The sequence below is a fragment of the Saccopteryx bilineata genome, chromosome 1 (assembly GCF_036850765.1).
Source record: "Saccopteryx bilineata isolate mSacBil1 chromosome 1, mSacBil1_pri_phased_curated, whole genome shotgun sequence".
NCBI lineage: Eukaryota > Metazoa > Chordata > Mammalia > Chiroptera > Emballonuridae > Saccopteryx > Saccopteryx bilineata.
Window position 1 is genome coordinate 362,106,780 of NC_089490.1, and position 24,093 is coordinate 362,130,872.

The window sequence follows — 24,093 nt, forward strand, 5'->3', positions numbered from 1 at the left end:
GAAATTGGCTGGCTGTGGGCTCTGGTCGAAACCCTTAGCCAAAGTCCTCCACTTCTCACTGGAAAAAATCCAGAACCCTCAGCCTGACATTGAAGGATTCCTAAGAGCAAGCATCCAGCATAATGCCCCTTTGATAAGCAGGCCTGGGTGCTATACCCACTTTCACTTTCACCACTTACTTAGCTATGTGTTGACTTTGTACCCTTCCAAGCCCTGGTCTAAATCATAGGTAGGTGGCATGATGAACCCTGACAGAGGGAGGGAAGGGGGACAGAAAGAGAAAGAGACTTAGAGAGGAACAAGGTGTGTGTGTTGGGGGGGGTTGGCAGGGGGAGATGGGAGAACACACACATAATGTACACACACCCTCATTCTCCTTTGGGCTGTTGAGAAAACACAAGTAAGTAGCTTGCAGCTTCGTGATCTCTGGGCATGCGGTGCCCTGATTGTGATCTGCTTGGGTGTATAGTAATTTCTCATCACAGTTTTAATTTTCTTTTTCCTGACGAGTTATGATTTTGAGTATTTTTCTATATTCTTATTGACCATTTGGTTACGTCTTTTTTGAAATGTCAGTCTGAGACTTTTGCCCACTTTTAAAAAGATTGAGCTGTTTGTCTTTTTCTTATTGAATTATAAGCTTTAAAAAAATATCTGCACATGAGTCCTTTGTCAGATATATGTATTGAGAATATATAGTTTCAGCTGGTGGTTTGCTTTTTCATTCTCTTAATGGTGTCTTCTGATAAATAGAAGTTCTTAACTTTCATAAAGTCCAAATTTATTGATATTTTCTTTTGTAGTTAGTGCTTCTTGCGTCCATTTAAGAAATGTTTGTTTATAGTGAGTCATAGATTCAGAGAACGAATTGATGGTTGCCAGAGGGGAGGGAGATTGGAGGGCTGGGTGAAAAAGGGAAGGGATTAAGAAGTACACATTGGTAATTACAAAATAGTCACAAGGATAGGTAATATAGTCAATAATATTGTAATAACTATGTATGGTGCCAGGTGGGTACTAGACTTATTGGAGAATCACTTTGTCAAAGTATATGATCGTCTGACCACCATATTATACACCTGAAACTTATACAAAATAATACTAAATGTAAACTATAATTGAAAAATAAAATGTAAAAAATGTAATTTGTTTTTCCCCAAATCATGAAGATAGTCTCCTATTTTTTTCCCTCTAGGAGCTTTATTGTTTTATCTTTCACTAAATTTAGGTATATGACCTATTTAAATTTTTTTCAGTGGTGTTCAAGGTTGAGTGTTTTCCATATGCTATAAAATTAAACCAGCACCACTTATCAAAAAGGCCACCTTTTCACCGCTGAATCAGAGTGGAGGCTTTGTTCTAAGTAATGTGATGACATATGTATAAGTCTGTTTTTGGATGTTTTCTATTTTGTTGTTCGTCTTTGTGGCCATCCTATTTCCAATATGGCACTGTTTGAATTCCTGAATCACTAAATAACAAAAAAATACATTTTGTTATTTAGTAGTATATTCTACAACTTTTTTCTTCTTTAAGATTATCTTGGTAATTCTAAAATTTTTAAAAATTTCTATGTATATTTCAGAATAGACTTGTTAATTTCATAAAAACACCTATTGAAATTTTGATTGGGCTTTCTTTAAGTTTATAAAGAATTTGGGATAATTGCCATCTTATGGAGTGTTCAATCAATAAATGGGGTGTATTTCTCTACTTCTATAGACTGCCTTTAATTTCTCTCAGCAATGTTGTGAGTTTTTAGTGTTGATATCTAGCATATCTATTTTATTTATTTATTTATTTATTTATTTATTTATTTATTTATTTATATTTTTCTGAAATGAGAAGCGGGGAGGTAGTCAGACAGACTCCTGCATGCACCTGACTGGAACCCACTTGGCATGCCCACCAGGGTGCAATGCTCTGCCCATCTGGGGCGTTGCTCAATTGCAGCCGGACCACTCTAGTGCCTGAGGTGGAGGCCATGGAGCCCTCCTCAGTGCCCAGGCCAACTTTCGTCCAATGTAGCCGTGGTGCGGGAGGGTAAGAGAGAGACAGAGAGGAAGGAGAAGAGAAAGAGTGGAGAAGCAGATGGGCACTTGTCCTGTGTGCCCTGACTGGGAATCAAACCTGGGACTTCCACATGCTAGGCCAACGCTCTACTGCTGAGCCAACCAGCCAGGACTTGCATATCAATTTTAGACTTCTTTCTTTTTTTAGACTTATTTCTAGGTATTATTTTATGCTAATGTGTTAAAATTTTTATTTTCTAATTGTTGCAAATCATAGAAATTTTTTTTTTTTTTTACAGAGACAGAGAGCGAGTCAGAGAGAGGGATAGACAGGGACAGACAGACAGGAATGGAGAGAGATGAGAAGAATCAACCATTGGTTCTTCATTGCGTGTTGCAACACCCTAGTTGCTCATTGATTGCTTTCTCATATGTGCCTTGACCGCGGGCCCTCAGCAGACTGAGCAACCCCCTGCTGGAGCCAGCGACCTTGGGTTCAAGCTGGGGGGCTTTTTGCTCAAACCAGATGAGCTCGTGCTCAAGCCGGCGACCTCGGGGTCTCGAACCTGGGTCCTCCGCATCCCAGTCCAACGCTCCATCCACTGCGCCACCGCCTGGTCAGGCTATAATTTTTTTAATAAATACATTTTTATTGGCCCTGGCCGGTTGGCTCAGCGGTAGAGCGTCGGCCTAGCGTGCGGAGGACCCGGGTTCGATTCCCGGCCAGGGCACACAGGAGAGGCGCCCATTTGCTTCTCCACCCCTCCGCCGTGCTTTCCTCTCTGTCTCTCTCTTCCCCTTCCGCAGCCAAGGCTCCATTGGAGCAAAGATGGCCCGGGCGCTGGGAATGGCTCTGTGGCCTCTGCCCCAGGCGCTAGAGTGGCTCTGGTCGCAACATGGCAACGCCCCGGAGGGGCAGAGCATCGCCCCCTGGTGGGCAGAGCATCGCCCCTGGTGGGCGTGCCGGGTGGATCCCGGTGGGGCACATGCGGGAGTCTGTCTGACTGTCTCTCCCTGTTTCCAGTTTCAGAAAAATGAAAAAAAAATTTTTTTATTAATTTTAATGGGGTAACATCAATAAATCAGGGTACATATATTCAAAGAAAACATGTCCAGGTTATCTTGTCATTCAATTATGTTGCATACCCATCACCCAAAGTCAGATTGTCCTCCGTCACCTTCTATCTAGTTTTCTTTGTACCCCTCCCCCTTCCCCTCCCCTTCTCCCTCCTTCCCTCCCTGGCCCCCGTAACCACCACACTCTTGTCCATGTCTCTTAGTCTCGTTTTTATGTCCCACCAATGTGTGGAATCCTGCAGTTCTTGTTTTTTTCTGATTTACTCATTGTACTTCGTATAATGTTATCAAGATCCCACCATTTTGTTGTAAGTGATCGGATGTCATCATTTCTTTTTTTTTTTTTTTTTTTTTTTTTTGTATTTTTCTGAAGCTGGAAATGGGGAGAGACAGGCAGACAGACTCCCGCAAGCGCCCGACCGGAACCCACCCGGCACGCCCACCAGGGGTGATGCTCTGCCCCTCCGGGGCATCGCTCTGCCATGACCAGAGCCACTCTAGCGCCTGGGGCAGAGGCCAAGGAGCCATCCCCAGCGCCCGGGCCATCTTTGCTCCAGTGGAGCCTTGGCTGCGGGAGGGGAAGAGAGAGACAGAGAGGAAGGAGGGGGGGGGGGGTGGAGAAGCAAATGAGCACTTCTCCTGTGTGCCCTGGCCGGGAATTGAACCCGGGTCCCCCGCACGCCAGGCCGACGCTCTACCGCTGAGCCAACCGGCCAGGGCCCGATGTCATCATTTCTTATGGCTGAATAGTATACCATGGTGTATATGTGCCACATCTTCTTTATCTAGTCTTCTTTTTTTTTTTTTACAGTGATTAAAGCCTTTAAGCAAGCTCTTGGCCAATACAGCAAGAATCCATAAAAGAATAGTGTCCTTAACAAGTTCACCAAGTCCAAGTTGGCCCCAACACCATGCCAAGTCCCTGATAAATGCAACCCAACCCCAGTTCAGTCTGTTAGGAGCTGTCCCAAGGAGCAGGAGTCCAGGAAAAGTCCACATCCAGGAAAAGTCCGCATGGCACTGGAATTGTCATCACAATTCTATACTTTGCTGCTCACGTCCAAGTCCCAATGACCGCTGCTTCTAGCTGGTAATGATTCAGGTAGACTGGAAAAGCCATCCGCAGCATGTGTGGAGATGGAGCCTCTGTTCTCCTCTGCCTGGAGAGATAAGACCAGGGTGCATTTCCCTGGAGCTCTGCAACTGTGGCTTGGTAAAGAGAACCTTGGGATACACTAAGCTGGGTGGCAAAGGTAGATTCGTAATAGAAGTTGGCAAAAGGGGGAAAGAGAGCTCTAAATTAGGAGTAGGTCCCAGCCTGAAATATGAGTGGGGCATTGAGGTAGGAGGAATAAAGGAAACACTATATATTAAACAAAGCAGCAGAAAATAGGACTAGCAACACCCACAACAGAGATCTTCGAGGGAAGAATAAAAAACCTGACTATTCAGGCAAGACATAGTTAAGTGGCCCTTGTGCAAATGAGATCAGTTTACCTGCTTCTTGGAAGAAATACCCTAGGCTCGTCCACAGTGTCGTAGATGGGGCCAACGACCCTGGGCACCTTCAGCCTTCAGTGGCAAACCCCAGCATCCTGGGCAAGGTTAGGTCATAGGTGACTGGAGCAGGGCTGGAAGAGACTGAACCCTTCCTTAGAGGAGCGAGGGGGAAGCCTACCTTCCAGTGTCCCTGTTTCCTCACAGCAGAGGCATGTAAGTCTGGCAGGCTTTAGCTCAATGGCCTTCCTTTTCACTATTGAAGCAGGACTCATCCTGTGAGACCCCTTTGGGGCATTGGAGCCTTTAAGGGTGTATCCTAAAAGCTAGTAGTTCCCCTGATCTCTAATGGGCTTTTTCTGCCTCTTGGTATCTTAAAAGCCATGCTCAGAAGATCTCACTGAGGGGTTTGAGGATCCTCATCCGCCTATATAAATCTTTTCCATATATCTGGGGCTATTTGGAAAAATACAAAACAGTGTTATTAGCTGGATCAAGTAAAGAAGGTAGTAGTTTGCAGGAGAAAAAGATTTGGCATCTCCTGTTCATCAGCGTTCAAAAGTAATTTAAATTTTTTTCAAGTAAAAAGCATGGTATGTTAGACCCGTAGGAGTTCCAGGATATGACTCCCCCCTTTAAAAAATTTTTTTAAATTGACCTTAAAATATTTGCTGGGTACACTTTAATAATACCTTGACTTTAAAGATCGTAAGAAATACACATAATTCAAAAGGTTTGACAATATACAGTAAATGCTTTTGCTCCATATGCAGGAGCATTGCCATTTTAACCAGTTTAGGAAATCCAATAATAGAACAATGCATACAGACAATGAGGTATAACATGCATAGCAGCCTCTCCTGTTCTGACAGAGGTTACTATAAATCCAGAATAGGTATCCACTGTAATGTGGACATAGGACCGTTTGCCAAATGAAGGTATATGAGTAACATCCATTTGCCAAAGTTGTCCTGGTAGTGGTCCTTGACGGTTAACTCCAAATTAAGGGACAGATTGTAGTATAGGACCCCTTGGACAGGATTTCCCAATCTGTGTGCTGCTTCCCAAGAAAGTTGAAACTGTTTACACAGGGCTGCAGCGTTCTGGTGATGAATCTGGTGAATAGTATGAGATTGAATTGCTCGATCTTTCATGGTTGCTCCAAATAATTTTCTTTTGGGTAGCTTGATCAACAAGGGCATTCCCTTGTGCTAAAGCTCCAGGGAGCATGGAGTGAGCTTGAGTATGTCCTATAAAACATGGAGCTCTATATTGACATGCAAGTCTTTAAAGAAGGAGGAACTGCTAAAATAGTTCATCAGCATTTGTCCCTAAGACCGCAGTCTTCATAGTGGAAACACCATAAGTAAATACTTGCTGTCTGTATATAGATTAAAGGGGGAATATGGCAAATGCTGAAAAGCCATGATAATGGCATATAATTCTAGTCTTCGAGCTGATTTTAAGTTGACAGTTTCAGTATAAAGTTGTCCATTGATTTGCAAGAGCGATTTGCCATTTAGTGGAAGTTTCCCAGAGCCATGTTGTTGATCCTTTGAAAAAAAGAACAACAATAATTTTGAGGCTCAAAACCTATAAGCTGTAAGGGTCGCCTATGCCCCTTGATAATCCAGGAGGCAACAAGATCAAAATATGGAAGTGTATTCCATGGGCTATTAGATGGTTCAATGTGCCCAAGCTGTAGCTGCTCTTGTACCAATTGAGCAGCTGCCCTAAGTTTCTCCTGAGAAAGGGGCCGTTGGTTTACCCATACAGGATTATCTGATTTCCAAGTAATTGGGTCTGCCCAATGCATTATTGAGGTAGCAGGAGCTACCAAGGCCTGTATGCTAAAATTTGATATCCTGATCCACACCTTCTGGTATTGGGTGCCACTTATATGGGGGTGAGAATTCCTCGCTGTTCTTTCCCTAGTCCCTTGATGGACAAAAATCCCCGATCAAGCATCTGAGTACTGACTAAGAAAATATAATTTTTAATATTGGATCTAATCATCTTGCTAAAGTCACTCATTAATTTTTTTTTTTTTTTTTTTTTTGTATTTTTTCTTAAGTTGGAAACGAGGAGGCAGTCAGACTCCCGCATGCGCCCAACCGGGATCCACCCGGCATGCCCACCAGGGAGCGATGCTCTGCCCATCTGGGGTGTCGCTCTGCCTCAATCACAGCCATTCTACCGCCTGAGGCAAAGGCCACGGAGCCATCCTCAGCACCCGGGCAAACTTTGCTCCAATGGAGCCTTGGCTGTGGGAGGGGAAGAGAGAGACAGAGAGGAAGGAGAGGGGGAGGGATGGAGAAGCAGATAGATGCTTCTCTTGTGTGCCCTGGCTGGGAATCAAACCCGGGACTCCTGCATGCCAGGCCGACGCTCTACCGCTGAGCCAACCGGCCAGGGCCACTCATTAATTTTAATGGTATATAATAGATTCTTATAGATTCTTTTGGGTTTTATACAGATTTGGACTGTGCACAGAGGTACGCAATTTGAGATCTGTGAATTATGAGTTTGCTTCCTCCTTTCCAATCATTATACCTTTTTTTAAAAAAATTTCTTTTCCTTGTCATAGTGCATTGGCTAGGGCCACTGTCAAAGGTTGAATAAAAGTGTTAAAAAATTGATATTTTTGCCTTGTGACTGATTTCAGAGGGAGTAATTTTAATATTATATTTACTATTTTATTATGAAATGTGATATCCCTACCATTTTAAGAATTAGAAAACCGAGCCTCAGAGATAGAAATAACTTGCTCATGTCACCAAGTCAGCAAGTAGCACAGCTGAGCCGTGAGCCTGGGCTCTCCTCATGCCTCAGATTACGTAACTGCCACTGCACCATGAGAACCTCCAGAAGGGTGCTGTTCACCCAGGATCTCTGTCAGAATCGCTAAAGGAATTTTTTAAAATGCTGATGCCAAAACTCCACCTCCGACCAATTAAATCAGAATTTCTGGTGGGGAAGCCTGGGCATTAGTATTTAAAAGCTTTCCTAGATGGTTCTAATCATATGAAAACTAGGCTAAGAACCATGGATCTAGAGCACTTTTGTTACAGTTCAGATCCCAGCTGTACCCACAAGTGCTTTGCGGGAAACTTGATATTTTTAAAGGAGCATGTGCTTAACAGTTCTAACCCCAAGGAAAGTGAACTTGTTTGTAGTCACCTTTTGATGTCTTCCCATAAACTCCACTCCCCTCACCCCAGAATGCCTTTAGAGCATCTGTCTGACAATCTACTCTAAGGAAAATCTTCTGCTTGACAGGGAAGTTATTTTCTATTTATATTCTTAAGTGACTTAATTCCTGATTTCTTTCCACCTCAACTTCTCAGGTGTCTCTATCTCCTTGACTTGTTTGCCAAACAGGTTATTTAATTTCTTCCATCCATTGTTCCATTCACTATTGCATATTAATATTTGTATTTATTCATTTTTGGCACTTGACTTTGTAATCAAAGATTCTTGTTTGAAATAGCAGAGGAGATTGAAGGGGGGTGGATCTGGATGTATTAGTGTGAGAGGAGGAGAGAAAGCTTGTTTTGCTTTCTGTAGCTTGTACTGGGCTGTCGGCTCTACCGCCACTCCTAAAAACACATCCCTCACTTTGTAGAGCCAGGGTTGAACCCCTTACCTTGTGCACAGACTCTGCCCTGGTCTGGTTGATGGCCCACAGGTTCATTTATTCTACGTAAAGCTTTGCCCTGCCCCCTGGCTGACAATGTCTTTTGCTTTCTGGGGAAGGACCCTTGTTTCCTTCTCTGACTATGACTGAACTGTCCCTCTGGCTATCCCCAGAGTCCTTCCTGGACCCGTGAGCAGGATGCCAACTGCTTTGTGGCTCCCAACTTTCTTTCTTTCTTTCTTTCTTTCTTTCTTTCTTTCTTTCTTTCTTTCTTTCTTTCTTTCTTTCTTTCTTTCTCTCTTTCTTTCTCTCCTTCCTTCCTTCTTTGTCTTCTTTCTTTCTTTCTTTTCTTTTTTTAATGCAGAATTTAGGTGTCTGGGTGGACAGAGAAAAGGAAGACATCTGATGGTCTTTCGGTCACACTGCCTCCCCTGCATTTGCGTGGTTCGTTTTAACTGTTACCACCCAGCAACCAAGCTCTGCCTTTCTCTAAAAATTAAACAAGCGAAAAGGGACTGGAAACGAGCAGACCGGCACCGGTGATGCAGGATGAGCCTTTGCACACTAGCCTGTGTCACTTAGAAATTCTCATCACAGCCATCACTGAGGCTTTCCCCGTAATCAGCAGGAAAACATTGCTCATCAGTTTTGGCGAAGTTTATCATATATTTTGGGTTCCTCAGCTGGGTGGGTTCCATGCTCCTCCTCCCACTGCACAAGGACAGTCTCACCAGCTCCGGACACCCTGTGGGTCTGTACTGCAGGGGCACTGGCCCTGCTGCCCAGGTGATGACCAGGCCAGGCCGTCCTCATCACCACTTGCGCGCCCTCCCATGAGGGAAGCTTGGCCTCAGGCCCAGGCCCGTCCCACGGCATGTAAAACCTAATTACCTATAAGTGCTTCCAGCAGCAATTTCTCTAGGATGTGAAAGTGCTTTGATTAGATTGTTCTCTTGGCATCATTAAGTTTATGACTGAGGATGGGAAGTGGGTGGTTTGGGGATGGAGACGTTCCAGAAGTGGGACCAGTGCTGGAGGAAGCTGGCCTCAGGCTGGGTTACTCCTGCGCCCTCTGTAGGAGCTGAGCCGAGCTGAGCAGTTGTGTCTGCCCCACCACCCCAACCTGGCCTCTCACCACCTTCTCCCTTCACTGCCGTTCCCAAAGGCCCCGCACGGGGGGCGCAGGCCGGGGCAGGGCCGGATGAATCCTGACCCTGGCATTAACTTGCTTTATAGCTTAGACACTCTCTTCCCCTCCCTGGGCCACTGTTTCTTCATCATTCAGCCCACACTTGACAAGTGAACTGCTGCATGTCAGACCGCAGCTGGGTGCTGGGGACCTGGGAGGATTTCGTAGAGAAGTTGCCCTGAGCAGCTCAAATCTGGTGCAGGGAGGAGCACGCAGACTGATAAGGCTAATCCAACTAAGTGCTGTCATCCTGGCCAGACCAGGGGCTGTGGCTGTTGGGAGGCAGAGACCCTCTGTCTGGGGATGGCATGTTCCTGGAGGAGATGGCTTCTCACCTGGGTCTGAGAGGGGAGTGAGGAGGGAAGTCAGGGGAGAGGACTACTTCACGTATAAGTGATCTGGGTTTGAGGTGCTCGTTGAATATCCAAGCAAGTTAGTTTGGAACCAAAGAGATCCAGTTGTAGGTTTAAAATGTAGATGTGGATCTTAGGAGAGAAAGGCAGGGGTGGAGGACTAGAGGTGTGTGTGTGTGGGGGGGGAGTCATCAGAGTGAGTCACTGAGGCCACTGGGTTTGGGTGCTGTGGATGGAGATGGGACAGAGTGGGCTGACAGCAGAACCGGGGGAAGCCACCTTAGGTGGATATGAAGGGGAGAGGCAAAAAGAGAAAATGACCAGTCGTAGCTAGCTAGGGGGGAGCTGTGCCCCCCAAAGTGGCATCAGGGCATCCCGGGAAGGAAAGAAGGCTGAGATGGGGAGTTCTCAGCAGGAGAGGGGGCTACAGAGAGGCCAGGGAAGACAGGCTGAGCTCTGTGCCAGACGATCCCCATGTCCTTTTAAGCATGTGATGTCTCTCTCTCTCTCTCTCTCTCTCTCTCTCTCTCTCTCTCTCTCTCACACACACACACACACACACACACACACACACATTTTCTTGTTTCTCTATGTGTCTGTCTGTCTTTGTTTCTCCATCTCTTATTTCTTCCTGAGTCATCTCTGAGTCAGTGCCAAGGTCAGCACCTATCACAAGGTACGTGCTCCATTACTGTCTGTTGAACTATGAAGAGACCCAGGGATAGGACTACTTTTCTCTCTGTCCTCTTCTGAGGGATTCTAATTATTCATCTGCTTCGTCCTGGTCAGGAATTAAAACAGGAGTCGCTCTGCTTTTAGAAGTTCTATTAATAGTTCTGGGCTCCATGATCTGACTTTGTTCAAACAAGTGTGTAAACTTGTGGGCCCCAAATCAAAGGGCCGAGGCTCTCAATGGGGTCTCAGTCCTAGAGGAGCCTGCAGAAAAATGAGGTAGGACCAGGACTCCTGGTCCAGAGATGACTGCAGCCACCAGATGGGAATGAGGTGGATGATGGTGCCACCTTGTGGCAGTCATTGTACATGCGTTATTTTAGTTACCTTCCAATGTCCTCTGAGGTTGGTATTTTTATCCCCATTTTATAGATAAGGGTTCAAAGTAGGTACACAAATTGTCTAGCTTGTAAGATACAGGGGCAGGGTTTATACCCAGGTTGGTGTGGCTCCATAGCCTGTGTGTGTTCTGACACGACAGGAATTGGTTCAGGTACTGGGGAGCCCAGAACCCAAGGGTGTGGGGTCCCTCAGGGCCATCTTCTGTGACAAGCTGGCTGAGTTGGAGCTGCTGAGATGATCAACTTGAGCTGGTGGCAGCTGGCTGGCAGTGGCTAAGTGGCAGGTCAATAACATCAGAGCCAAAGGCCTGGGAAATAGACCCACGTGAAAATGCACCAAGTAAAAAAATGAGCCGAACATATGAACAGGCACTTCATAGAAGAAGGAATCCAAGTGTCAAAACCAAAATCAAATCGAATCAAAGCAAAGCAAAGCAAAACAACAACATATGAAACAACCCTTAGCATCGTTGCAGGAAACGGAGACATGCATATTAGGATAAAAGTTTTACACACCCACCCAAATGGCAAACATTTAAAAGCTGACACTACCAAATGTTGGCACGAATATGGAGTTAAATAAGTTAATACACTGCTGGTGGGACTATAAATTGCTACAACTGCTCTGCAAAAACAATTTGGCAACACTAGTAAAATTAACAGTGTGTAGACTCTATGAGCTGACAATCCCACTTTGAGATGGAGACCACCAGAGAAACTTGCACATGTGTACCACCAGAAGACATCGAGAGGAATATTTACGGCAGCGTTGTACATTACAGCACCAACTGGGAAACGACTCAAATGGCCATTGGCAGGAGAAGGCATAAATGAATTCTCTATTCAATTGCGATTGATTTATGCAACGAAATACCACACAGCAGTAACCTCAGCCACAGGCAACAACAGAAAGGGGTTTCCCAAACATAATGCTGACTGGGAAAAAACCCCAGTTTTCATAGTCAGCATGATCTCATTTATGTCAAGTTCAAAACCCTGTAAAACTAAACAGTATACACATGCATACATCTCTAAAGAAAACAAGGGAATGACAAGCACATGATTCAGGGGAGTGGCCCTTCCAGCAGAGAAAAGCAGAGGTAGCAGATCAAGAATGCTGTACAGGGATTTTCTGGTGTTATTTTATTCCCAAGATTGGAATTTCTAAATATTAGGCATATATACTTACATGTAGTATAGGTGTCATTCTATTATTTTGTAATGCCTTATCAATTTACTATATATATATATATATACACACACACACACACACACACACACACACACACTATATGTATAAAAATCTGCTCACAAAAATTAGGTAATATTTTATTACTTCAAATACATTTTGAAATATCCCCTAATTTTTGTGAGCAATATATATATTATATATACACACACACACACATACTTTCTCTCTTTTAAAGGGATGACATATTTCATAATTAATGAATTACCACAGTGATCTGAAGCATATAAAACAAGTTATAAGGAAACAAGCCAGCAGGCGGTTGCCTGGGCAGGACACTGGGTCGTCCTCTCTGGGAACCAGGGGTCAGAGCCCAGATCGGGCTACACAGCAGAGGGGGGGGTGAGGCTCAGTCCTCGGGTCTGCAATCTGTAGCCAGCTGTTTCTCCAAAGCTGCCTTTGCTGCAGTGGCCTTTGCTCAACACATGCCCTCCCTCTGCCCTCTGGTCCCTCCATCTTTGCTTGCCTAAGATGTGCCCTCAAGTCTTCTGTCAACTTTTACTCTCAATTTATTCCCCACTTACAGGAAGCCTGCTATGTGGCCCCCAGGCTTGCAGAGCTCCCTGGGGGAGGGGGAGCAGCAAGAGAGCAGAAGATCGGGGGCTTCTCCGAATTGCTGGTTCGTGTTAAAAGAAGTCCAGTTGCATAGGTCTGGGGTGGGGGCAGGAACGTGTTTTGCAGAAACCCTCAGTGGTACAGCGGCCCCACCCCCACGCCCCTACCCCGAGAAACAGGGCTGGTTAGTGTGATGGAAGCTGCGAAGATAACAGACATGCCCGATGTGATTACAAGGAGGGCCAGCTCCCGCAGCGGGGCTGTGGGCGTTCAGTCAGTCAGGGCGGCGCAGGAGGCCTCCCGCCCTCATTGGCAGTCATGCTGCGCAGTGGTCCTTGGCGGGTGCCGCATTGCCCGTGCTCCCCTCCGCTCCAGCACAAGGCCCGGCGCCGGATATGTGCTCTGGGAAATCGTGCTGGTGGGTTTGTCAATCAGCATTCTGGGCTGGGCAGGGGGGGGGGGGCTGCTCGGCACCCAGGCCTTAGGTGGCACCAGGCCCGTGGGGACCATCAATTCCGTGGCCTCTCTGGTGTGTTCTGATTGGCTCCTCTCCAAGCACGTGTTGGGGACTAGGTTTGGGCGGGACCAGTGTTCACCACTGGGCTGGGAGTGTAGCTCTATCTATGGGCATCCAAGGTGAGATTAGGGAGATGGGATGACTGACATATTCCCCCTGTAGCTCCTTAGCTAAGCCTTGGGTGGTGCTGCGAGGAGAAGGGGATGAAGGCCAGACAGGCCCAAGAGGCTTCCTTCGTTGGCAATAATAGAGCTGTTACCTATTTCCAGACCCAAGTGAGGCCCCTCTGCGAGAGCCTGTTAGTCAAACACCTCGTAGGAGTCCGGCCCTGCCAGGGACTGCCTGGCTGCTGTTTGCTCTCTTTTATTAAGCACATCCAGGTGGGTTTTATTGAGGACAGTTCCCTGGGCTCCTGTTTCCACATTTGTCTCTTTTGAGTCTGAGATTGCCAAAGGCTTTCAGAGCTAATGGACCTTACAGCTCCCCAGAGCCATTTAAGGGAGGCTCAGAACGCGGTGGTGGTAATCAAACAAAATGCAGACCTCTGGAGACCACTGGAGCTGAGTGGTGGAAAGTCAGGCTGTTGGGACAGGAGCCTCAGTCCTGCAGCAGGTGTGGGGAGCATCTCCTCAGATCACCTCTCCCTGGTTGTTCCCCTGCCTCATTCCTATCTCCCTACTCTTAACAGGAAAGGACTCCCTGGTTCCTGGCCGCTGGGACTTCAGGCAGGCTGGCGTCCCAGGGTGTCAGAGGGGCTGCAGTAGTACTGCTGAGCTAACCTGGACAAGTCACTGCCCCTCTTCCTCCCAAAGGTCTCATCTGCTGACCCTGGGTGGAGGCAGAGGGTCTGAACTCAGGTGGCACTTCTCAGAAGGTGGTATAATGTCCTGTTCACAACCATGGGCTTTGAAGCTTGACCATTTGTGTTCAAGTCTCATTTGTGATCTGGGGCAAGTCAGCGAACCTTTCTGTGTCTCGGTTTGTCTGTAAAATGGGGGTGATATTGACATTGACCTCAGAGGGTTACGGTAAGGGTCAGAAAGCGTACTAACTTATGCACTGCACTTAGAATGGTAGCTGGCACATATTAGATATTCAATAAGCAGAACCTGTTATTTTGTGAACAGCAGGTCTGACTGGGGCGCAACTAGAAGGTGAGGTCCTTTTCTGGCACCCTGCCCAAGTCTGGTCCTCTTTGGCTGGGCAGAGAGATATGCTTCCAGGGCAGCAGCCCTCCTTCTGAGGGGAGGAGGGTGGAGGAAGGTCGGGGAGGAGAGACGTTGAGCTCAGCTTACCCAAGGAAGGGAGGAGAGAGCCAGCATTTGTCAAGGACCTTTACTGGGTCTGTCATCACCTGCTTCATCTTCTTAACCCTCAACTCCCTGTGGGTGGATGAGAAAACAGAGCCTCAGAAACACTAAGTAACTAACATCAAGTCATCCACTACATGCAAGAGGGAGCTAGACGGGAGCCCTGAGATGTGACACTTCTAAGTGACTGTTCTTTCTAGGACAGTGTGCTGAAGTGGATAACCAGGGCTCACCCCCTGGAGGCTTGACTTGATGCCTGCTAGCCAAGAAGCCCATGGGAGGTCACTGATTTCTGCTGGAGCCAAAGGGCAGGACTCCAGAATCACTGAGGATCCAGGGCTGGGCCATGTGAGGGCTGTGATTCTCCGTCCCATTACTGTCACGAGCTGTGGTGGTGGTGCACTCCCAGGATGCACAGGACGCGCCTTCTCTCCCTCTGCAGGTGGATGGCGTTCTGTGCTTGGCCGACATCCTGACCGACAACAGCCACTCAGAGGCCACCCGGGCTGAGGCCGCGGCCGTGGTCGCCCAGGTCACATCCCCACACCTGCCTTTCACTCAGCACCTCAGCAGCTTCCTGGAGAGCATGGAGGAGATCGTGACAGCTCTCATCAGTGAGTCATCCAGGGAGGACGGGACCCGCTGAGCAAAGCGGCCTTATCAGAGTTGTCTCCAGGAAGGGACAGGACGATCTCAGGGTGCCGCACACGCCTTTGGCACAGATGATCACTGTCACTGAAATCCTAACATCGAACTGTCAAGAGGCAGGCTTGAAATAGCTCTGTCAAGTCTTCTGTTAAAATGCAGGCACCCCTTCCAGAAGCTCCTTGAATTAAAGTCAGATTGGAATTAATTGGCCTTTCAGATGAGAGACCAGGACAATCCCCAGGGAAGAGGGGGGCCTCAAATTTTGAACTTTAGATGCTTGACCAGACAAATACTGGTAGGCTTTGTTCTTGAGATCTCAGTCTACTGTACCCAATAAATATGGCAGCCATGACTGGGGACAACAGTTTCTCAGATTGTTCACCCCAAACTGCCTTGATGCCTGCTAGCCCGCCATTGATCTCAAGTCATAGGGCCTCGAAAGCATTGACTCTTCTGGGTCCCCTACTCAGACATAGGCACCTCTGGCAGAATTACAACCCAGTATCTAGAACATACTCTTCTTTCAGCTTTCCTTTGCAAAACTGCAGAGGGGAGAACTCATCAGGTTAATAACCCTCAGGAAATTTCTTTGACCAACCACATTCTTTCCTTTATAAATGCTGGCAATGATCTGCGCTTCCACCTCGATCCCCCACCCCACCCCACCTCCCACCCATCTGTCACTGTCTCTGGATCCATATCTTGTTGAAACGAAATGAAAATTAATATCGTCAGAAAATGTAGAATGAGCACCAGAGCTGGGACTATCTGGAAGAGCATGAAGTTAGGGGCAACACGGAATGCTGGTCTTAGAGGCAGAACACGTGGGCTTGGACTTTTGCCTTTTCATTCATTTGCTCCCCAAATAGCCACTGACCAGGCACCCCACGCAGATGCTGTGTGGGAGCCTCCCAGCTCTCTTGCTACGTTGTGTTGTCAAGCTCCCTTTACAATTTTCCTAATGTATAAAACAAGGGTCTGGGGCCCATTTCTCTCAAAGGTCCTTCTAATGCTACAGTCTGAAGACCCACAATTACTTGGCACATTCATTAAGTCGACTTTATGGCTGATTCTAGTCACTGGAGCAGTGGCACCCACAGGTCAGGCTAGGAGAAATCAATTTGCCAACACCTACATTTATTCAATGGTGAGAAAATGCAGAAGCCAGTTGTTTGAAGTCTTAGCTGGAGGAAACTCAAGAGGTCATGAACTTTAATGCCCATTTTACAGGAGAGGAAACCCAGACCCAGAAAAGGTGAGAGGCTTTCTCAAGGCCACCTGACCATGTTCGGTTATACTTGTGCTGGACTCTTGCATTGGGTCATTCACTGGAGCCCGGCAGGAAGGAGAAAAGAAGGAGATTTGCATCCTGTATTGAATTGGAGAGCACGTGCTATTTATTGCTAAAGGGAGACAGTCCCTGATAAAATCCAGTTGATTTTTTGCTATGTAGAAAAGGCTTATTTTTAAAGATAAGACAAAAATCATAAGTTTTAGAGAAAATCTCCTAATTTATAAATTATAGAGACTCATTAAAAAAAACATATATGTATTCCAAACAAACTTTCACTCTTGCCACCTGTACAGTTCTACTTCTTTGCTCAGGCTGGGTTTCTCCCAGGAGAGGAGAAGTCTCCCTGTTTATTTCATCCTCATGGAGATGTATTGTGGAGTCTGTCCTAAGAGTCAGCAGATGGGATATATCTGCTGGGCAAGATGACAGGGCTCTGTTCTTTGGTGGGAAATAGCCTTCCAATTTCTTGCCATTCCCTGGAAACATCTATAAATGAGTCACTGGAATCCTCAATTTAATCTTCCTAACACATCCCAGGTGACTCAGATTTGTAAATGGGCACCAAATAAATGTGCATCAAAATTAAAAGGCACCTAGACGGCCGTGTTAATTGCTGTGTCGGCAGCAATGGTGACTGCGTAAGAATGAGGGTGGGTGTTCAAGCCTAGAAGAGGTCTTGAAGCAAAGTGGGCCCGTGAGTCCTATGGTCTCACCCTGAACTCTGATTGTAGGGAGGTTGTCTGGAAAGGGTTGATGGTTTCCAGTTGTTCCCCCCAAATCAGAGGATAGGGCAGTCGTTGGAAAGGGGGAATAATCGAGTTCTTAATCCCTTGGCTAATTCATTGTCTCAATTGTGAGCGGTGAGATAAAGATTCCGAGTGTTCTGTGGTCATACCTGGACTGTGGGGGGCAGGGCTGTGCCAAGGCAAACGTTGCCCTCCTGATAGAACTGAACCCTAGATCTGCAGGAGCATCACTGGGAATGAATGAAAGAGGCCCGGAGACAAGAGGCACCCTGGGGTACAGAAGGAACGGGGACTTCGGAGTCAGGCAACCCTAGATTGGATTGTAGGTTTCAACAACCACCAACAATCCTCAATTTCACAATTTTGGAAAACCACTTAATATTTTTTAAAATTTTTATTTATTGATTTCAGTGAGAGAGGCCAGGAGAGAGAGAGAGAGAGAGAGAGAGAGAGAGAGAGAGAGAGATACAGTACCAGCTTGGCCTGTCCAGGGACCAGACTGCAACCTCTGCACTTCGGGACAATGCTCTAACCAACTGAGCTGCCCACTGAGGGCAAGATCACTTAACATTTGCATCCTCAGTTCCTTCACCTCTAAAATTGTGACAGAAATTAGGTGACTGTGGGGATAGAATGATTTAAGGAGGTAAAACTGTGTAGCAGTGCCTTGCACAGAGCAAACACTTGAGGTAAGTAGAGCTGCTGCTAGCTTCTCTGAGTCTCAGCTTTTACCTCTGCAAACGGAAGCAACTATTTCCTACTTTAAGAATGCTGATAGTTTAATGCCAAAGTACAAGGCACAGAGCAGGGTGTTCAACTAATGTTATTTTATGCCCCTTTGTAGGTAGGGTCCAGACACTGGAAAGTGCCAAAAAGTGCCAGCTTTAATATCAGAACTTAGAAGTACAAACTCTTTGCCTGGAAGCAAGAAATAGGGATCAGGATAAAATAGTTCAGTCTGTCTTTGAAACTTTATTTCTCCCCTGGGGCAATTTTCCTGAAGTGTGGCTTCTGTTCATGTATTCTCATAGAGGTGTTATCAGTAGGAGAGGGCTGGGACCCAGGAAGCACCTCTGACTGATGGTCAAGTTGGAGCTGAGGGACAGAAGTCAGATCCACCGGGATAAGTGGGCAGCACCACGGGCAGAGCCCGTCCATAGTCCTCCCAAGGCGGCCTCCATTCTAGGTCAAGGGGAGCCTATGGGGGAATGTGCTGGGTGGGAAAGGAATACAAGGGTGGGGAGTGACCCTCCCTGCCTTAGAGACCCATCATACCCATCAGTACTATTGTAGATGGTTAAGTAGAGGAATCTGGTTAGGTCTGGGTTATGACCACTAGGATCAGAGACAAAGAACCTAATATTCAGGGTCTTGGTGTGGGACTTATTCTGGGACTAAAAAGAAACACTGAAGCTCTGCTGATGGCAGCTAGAGAGGTAGAAGCTCTATGTTTTAACTTTTGTCTTTTTCTCAAGGCAAATGCAGCAACAGTCTAGTGTATATTACTGAAGACATAAATAGACTAGGAGCTCTTTCCTGCCTCAGGGCCTTTGTACATGCTGTTTTTTTTGTTTTGTTTTTTAACCTGGAACATACTCTTCACCCAAATATTTTCATGCTTGCTCCATTTTCCCTTTCAGGGGTCAGCTGTCATACCCTTCAAGAGAACTTTCTTATGTACTCTATTGGGCTTCTAGTTATTTTCTGTCTTAGCTTTTATTTTCTCCCTCACATTTACTAGAATTTGCAGTTGTTTATATTAATTTTTTAAAAGATTATTTTATCCTGCCCTCTACAAAGATGTAGGCTTAACAGAGACAAAAACATGATGTGTTTTGTTCACTGTGTCATCCCCAAACCCCCGCAATGCCTGGTACCTAGGAGTCACTCGGTGAGTCCTTGTTGGGTGAAGAAGTGGAGAGGAGCCACACACCAGGATTCAGACCTCAGCTCGGCTGCTCACGCCAACACACATCTCCCTCTGGAGTCCCTGCTGTCCGCATCTGTAAAGTGGGTGCTCTGAAACATGCCCAGATTTTCTCCCAGCACCTCGTGTAGGAACCAAACGAGAAAACAGATGTGACAGCGCTTCTCAGGGAGGCTCTTTTCTTCCTCTCCACCATCCAGAACTGTGCCAAGAGGCCTCATCAGGGGAAGTCTTCCTGCTGGCCTCTGCGGCCCTTGCCAACATCACCTTCTTCGACACGATGGCCTGTGAGATGCTCCTTCAGCTGAATGCCATCCGCGTCCTCCTGGAAGCCTGTGGCGACAAGCAGAGAGTGGACACACCGTACACCCGGGACCAGGTGAGATGCTCAGGAGGGACCAGGCCAGGGTCTGTCACCATGGAGACAGAGGTCAGGAGGTCAAGGCTTAGGTTCTGGGGGAGACAGTGTGGCCTTGGTTGGTCCTGCTGGTCACATTCTGTAGGAAGGTACAGGGAAATCTTTCCAGCATGCCCCCTTGCCCTTGAAGCATCTACATGAGCCCCCACTCTCCCCATCTTCCCCATCAATCACTATGGGCCTTCCTCCATTTCCATTCACACCTGTCCATTCTAGGAGGCAGAGACATGGTGAGAAGGTCTCTGGACTTACTCCAAAAGCCTGTATCCTGCTCTTATTTGTGCCTGTCAGATATTGTGCCCTGCAGAGAATTTTGTCCCTTCTCTGCCTCCCTACAAAGAGGGGCTTGGAGCAGAGCTTTGATTCTGAGTCTCTGCCCCTGTGTCTGTCTAAAATGTTTTTGTATATTTGAGCTCAATGTAAAGTTTTGTTAGGAAAGAAGAATAGTGCTGCTAAATGCGTTTGAAAGCATTGAATGTAGGGGTTTAAAGGGCCTTGAGCTCTGAAGCTATGGTGTCTGTCCTGTCTCACCTCCACCATCCTCAGCCTCTCACTGCCCTACCGATGAGTGCAGTGGTGAATCGGGTGGGTTTCAGGTCTCTAAAATCCTGTCAGGTACCTGAGCTCCAAGTTAGATAATCCCTAACCTCTAACCCAGCTCATCCTTGTCTGCAGGTAGCCTCCAACCACTGCCTCCTCACCCAGCAAAGCTGCCATTGCCTCACATTCCAGCTCCTACCCCAGCAAACCCTATAAAGCCTTCCCTAATGGCTCCAGTTATCTGGAATTGCCTCCTTTTCTTGGAGGCCACAGCACACAATGCAGTGTGGACTTTTATTTTTTCTTTCTTTTCTTTTCTTTTTTTTTAGAGAGAGAGAGTGAGAGAGAGAGAGAGAGAGAGAGAGAGAGAGAGAGAGAGAGAGAGAGGACATACAGAAACAGACAGACAGGAAAGGAGAGAAATGAGAAGCATCCATTCTTCGTTGTGGCATTTTAGTTGTTCATTGATTGCTTTCTCATATGTTCTATGACCTGGGGACTCCAATAGAGCTAGTGACCCCTTGCTCAAGTCAGGGACCTTGGACTCAAGCCAGTGACCTTGGTCTTCAATCCAGTGACGTTTGGGCTCAAGCCAGCGACCATGGGGCCAGTCTGTGATCCCATGCTCAAGCCAGAAACCTCACGCTCAAGCTGAATGAGCCCGTGCTCAAGCCAATGACGTTGGGGTTTTGAACTTGAGTCCTTAGTATCCCAGTCTGACACTCTGTCCACTGTGCCACCACCTGGTCAGGCATAATGGATTTTTTTACTGATATTTTTTCTTCCCATTTATATCATGTCAGTTTCCCCAGAGGTCATAGTCCATGTTTATACTTCCTCAGGATTTCTTAAGGTTTCTGCCCAAACCTGGCCCCATCGGGGTGTCTTTAGGACATAAAAAGGAAAAAGCAGGATGGTACTTCATTAGTTCTTATCCTTAGAATCGCTGATCACAGAAACTCACATTTGGAGATTTTCTAGTACATAAGCACATGCATATGAGAGTTTGAATAATACTTTAAGGTTGGTAATACATAGTTGCTCCATGTTAAAGATGAAAGTTGTGAGGCTCAAAAGGATGTCCCTCAAATCATAGGAGTGACAAGCAGCTAGCCAGCATTTAAATCCTGGCCCGACTTAGACTTTGGTCTTTGACTCTCATCTGCTGGTCTTTGAGAATAAAGTAGAGGTAGTGTTGCTGTGGAGTCAGAGAGACTGAGCATTTATCCAGCTGCTTAGTCAATGGGTGATGTGGGCAAGTCACAGCCTCTTGGGTGTTGGTATTTTCATCTATTAACTAGGACATGAATGTCTACCTTGTAGGGTTATTGTGAGAGTGAGTGAGATAATGCAAAGAAATAACCTGATACAATGCTTCACCCTTCTAAGTTTTTAATAAATGATGAATAGTATTATTATTTTAAATGTGAGGCTCCAAGGAAGAGCAATAGTGAATTATTCAAAGTCCTCAACTTGGCTTCCCAAGCCATGCATGATATGGTTCTTGGCTTTCTTTTCAGTTGACTCTCTCATTTCTTAGAGTTGGACAAGCTCCCTATAGAAGTGAGGTATGACAGTACAGACAGCTAGACCTGGCCCACTGGGACAGCCAGTGCCTGCTTGGCTTCTGAGGGGCCCATGTCCGGTATCCATTGCAGTCGTGGCTCTTGGCTGCAGGGAATGGGCTTGAGGGCCCGCCCTGTGAGCTGTGCCTCACTCCCCTCTTCTCTTCCTCAGCTCAGCACCCCCAGCTCCTGGGTCCCTCCTCTACCTGACACAGTACTAGGTCCCTTCACCTTCAGGTGCCTCTCTTTGGGCAACTCTGGCCATTTCATACAAGATCCAGTAGTGAAATAATAAGAACAGGAATTTTGGAGTCAGAGTACCTGGTTTCAAAGCCCCTCTGCTATGATAATCATATAACTTGAGATGTTTCACTCCAAGCCTCAGTGCTCTCATTTGTGGGTATGACTGAATAAAATATACTGCACAAAGTGGAAATAAGACTTAAATAAATGAATGAACATAAGCTCTTGGTACAATTCCTGGCACAAAGAAACCATTAAATAAATGGAATCTCGTATCAATGTTACTATTACTATTGACTTTTGAATTGTGGCACACAGTTCTAGGTGGGGGACCGGACCTCTGGAGTGGAATTTTCTTGTGTGTAAAAGGGGCATGACCTCTTCCAGATCAGACATTCCCCACGCTTGATGTGCAGAGACCCCGTTCCATCACAAGGAGTGACTGGCCCCTCTTGAAATCTCATTGACTCCTAGGAAAGAGGGGGTTCTGGGTGGGGAGGAAATGTGGTTCAATGTCTATGTAGATGGCAACTCTTTCTGAGTCTGGTGATTTCTGCCGTTGTTCCCAAACACCCTGTCCCCCCAATCCCACATTCCCCATCCTCCTTCTTCCTATTCCCCCCGGCCTTCAAGTCTGAGCCAGGCATGGCTCCCTCCATCCTCAGCATGGCTTTACCTTCTGCCCTGACTCAGAGCAACCACTTAGCTAGTGAGGGTGCTCCCATTAAAGAAACAAATGGCCCTTTCCTGTGGCAGAGGGAGGATTAAGGTGATCAGGGAGCTCTCTGTAATGAAGACAAAGAAGATGAATTAGACTCTGAAGTGCTCACCGCCCCCGAAACACTTAGGAGATTAAATGCCCGTGAAGTTTCCAGTAATGCATCTGCCAATGACGCCAATGTGTGCGTAGCCTCCTGGTCTTGGATCTATACTTGGTCCACCTCCATTTGGACATCTCAATGAGAACCTCTCCATCATATTAGCAAGCTGCGTCCGCTTAATTTGTCCAACAGAAGCCTTGATGGCTATGCCTATCCCGTGCCCCGCCTTAGCGTGTGGACAGAGGTGAAGGCAGCACTGTGTCCGGGGTCTTCTTCTCCTTTTGCTAATCTAGGGGACCATTATGGGCAGGCATCCAGAATAATTCCCCGCTAACAAACCATCCACGTGGCCCAAATTTTAATTCCCAAGAGGTATTTTTTAGGGGTCATGTTGTCCAGGGAATCCAGCTACAGGTGTGACATGGGGCAGTGGGATAAGGGCTATCAGATGCTGGCTCACCTCTGCCCTGCCTGTCAAGCAGGGACAACCTGGGGTGAAAGAGGCCCTGTTATCTTAGCTAATCCACAACAGCGATTTTAACTGAGCATGACCTTTTGTGGCCCTGAGAAATAAATTGCTTTCATGGAGGTGGAGGGTGCTGGTATACCCTTCCCAAGAAAACACATCATCTGCCTGGTGTTTGAGAATGTCCAAATTTTGTAGCATTTCTGGGATCTCACTGTGAATACCATTATCAGGAGTCCTTTTATTAGAAATGCCAGTTACTAGGGGTTATAGTTTTGACTGACATCATAAAAGACCTCAACAGTTTATAAAGTTCTGTGGTATACATCGTATACATCTGTGACATAGTAGAAACAGCACAAACAGACTTGAGTTCAAATCCTGGCTCTGCCATTTCCTGACCTTAAACCAGTCACCTGATCTCTCTAAACCACAATATCTTCATCTGGATAAGGGTGACGATATTTTCTCTCTCCTTGTGTCATTATTTTGGTCAGATGGCATACTGTTCTTAAAGTGGTTAGCACCACAGTGGATACTCAGACATAAGCAGGGCAGGGGTCTGTGATGGCACCAGGAATTGGAATGGGTCTGAGATAAGGGATGTCAGATTTGGAGCAGGAAGGTAGGACTAGGGAGTGTAGTTAATGTGTTGGTGAGTAGAGTGTGATATGTGGGAATTTATGGTATGTGTTGTTTCAATCTGTGTGAGGGTATATGCAAGTTGTGGGGTGTGTGTGTGTGTGTGTGTGTGTGTGTGTGTGATATAAAGACCAAAAGCCACTTAAAGGAGTGGACACAATGTATTCAAAGAGACCATACCTTTCTTCTCTCAGACCAGTGTCCTTGTCTGGATCCTTCCTGCTCTGTGGTGGAGAGAGTGGTGTGGGGAAGAAGGCGGGGCAGAGAGAAGCAGGGGGCTTCCCTAGAGGCTGACAGGGATTTTGCTGACTGGT

At 46.6% G+C, this 24,093-nt stretch overlaps 1 protein-coding gene across 1 annotated transcript in view; it reads left to right on the plus strand.

Moving 5' to 3' along the window:
- INSC (INSC spindle orientation adaptor protein) overlaps positions 1-24,093 on the plus strand; it is a 135,753-nt gene that overhangs the window by 92,555 nt on the left and 19,105 nt on the right. The window contains exons 8-9 of the mRNA XM_066253852.1: positions 14,912-15,083; positions 19,285-19,463. Of these exons, the coding sequence (XP_066109949.1) occupies positions 14,912-15,083; positions 19,285-19,463 (351 nt within the window). The remainder of the gene's footprint in view (positions 1-14,911; positions 15,084-19,284; positions 19,464-24,093) is intronic.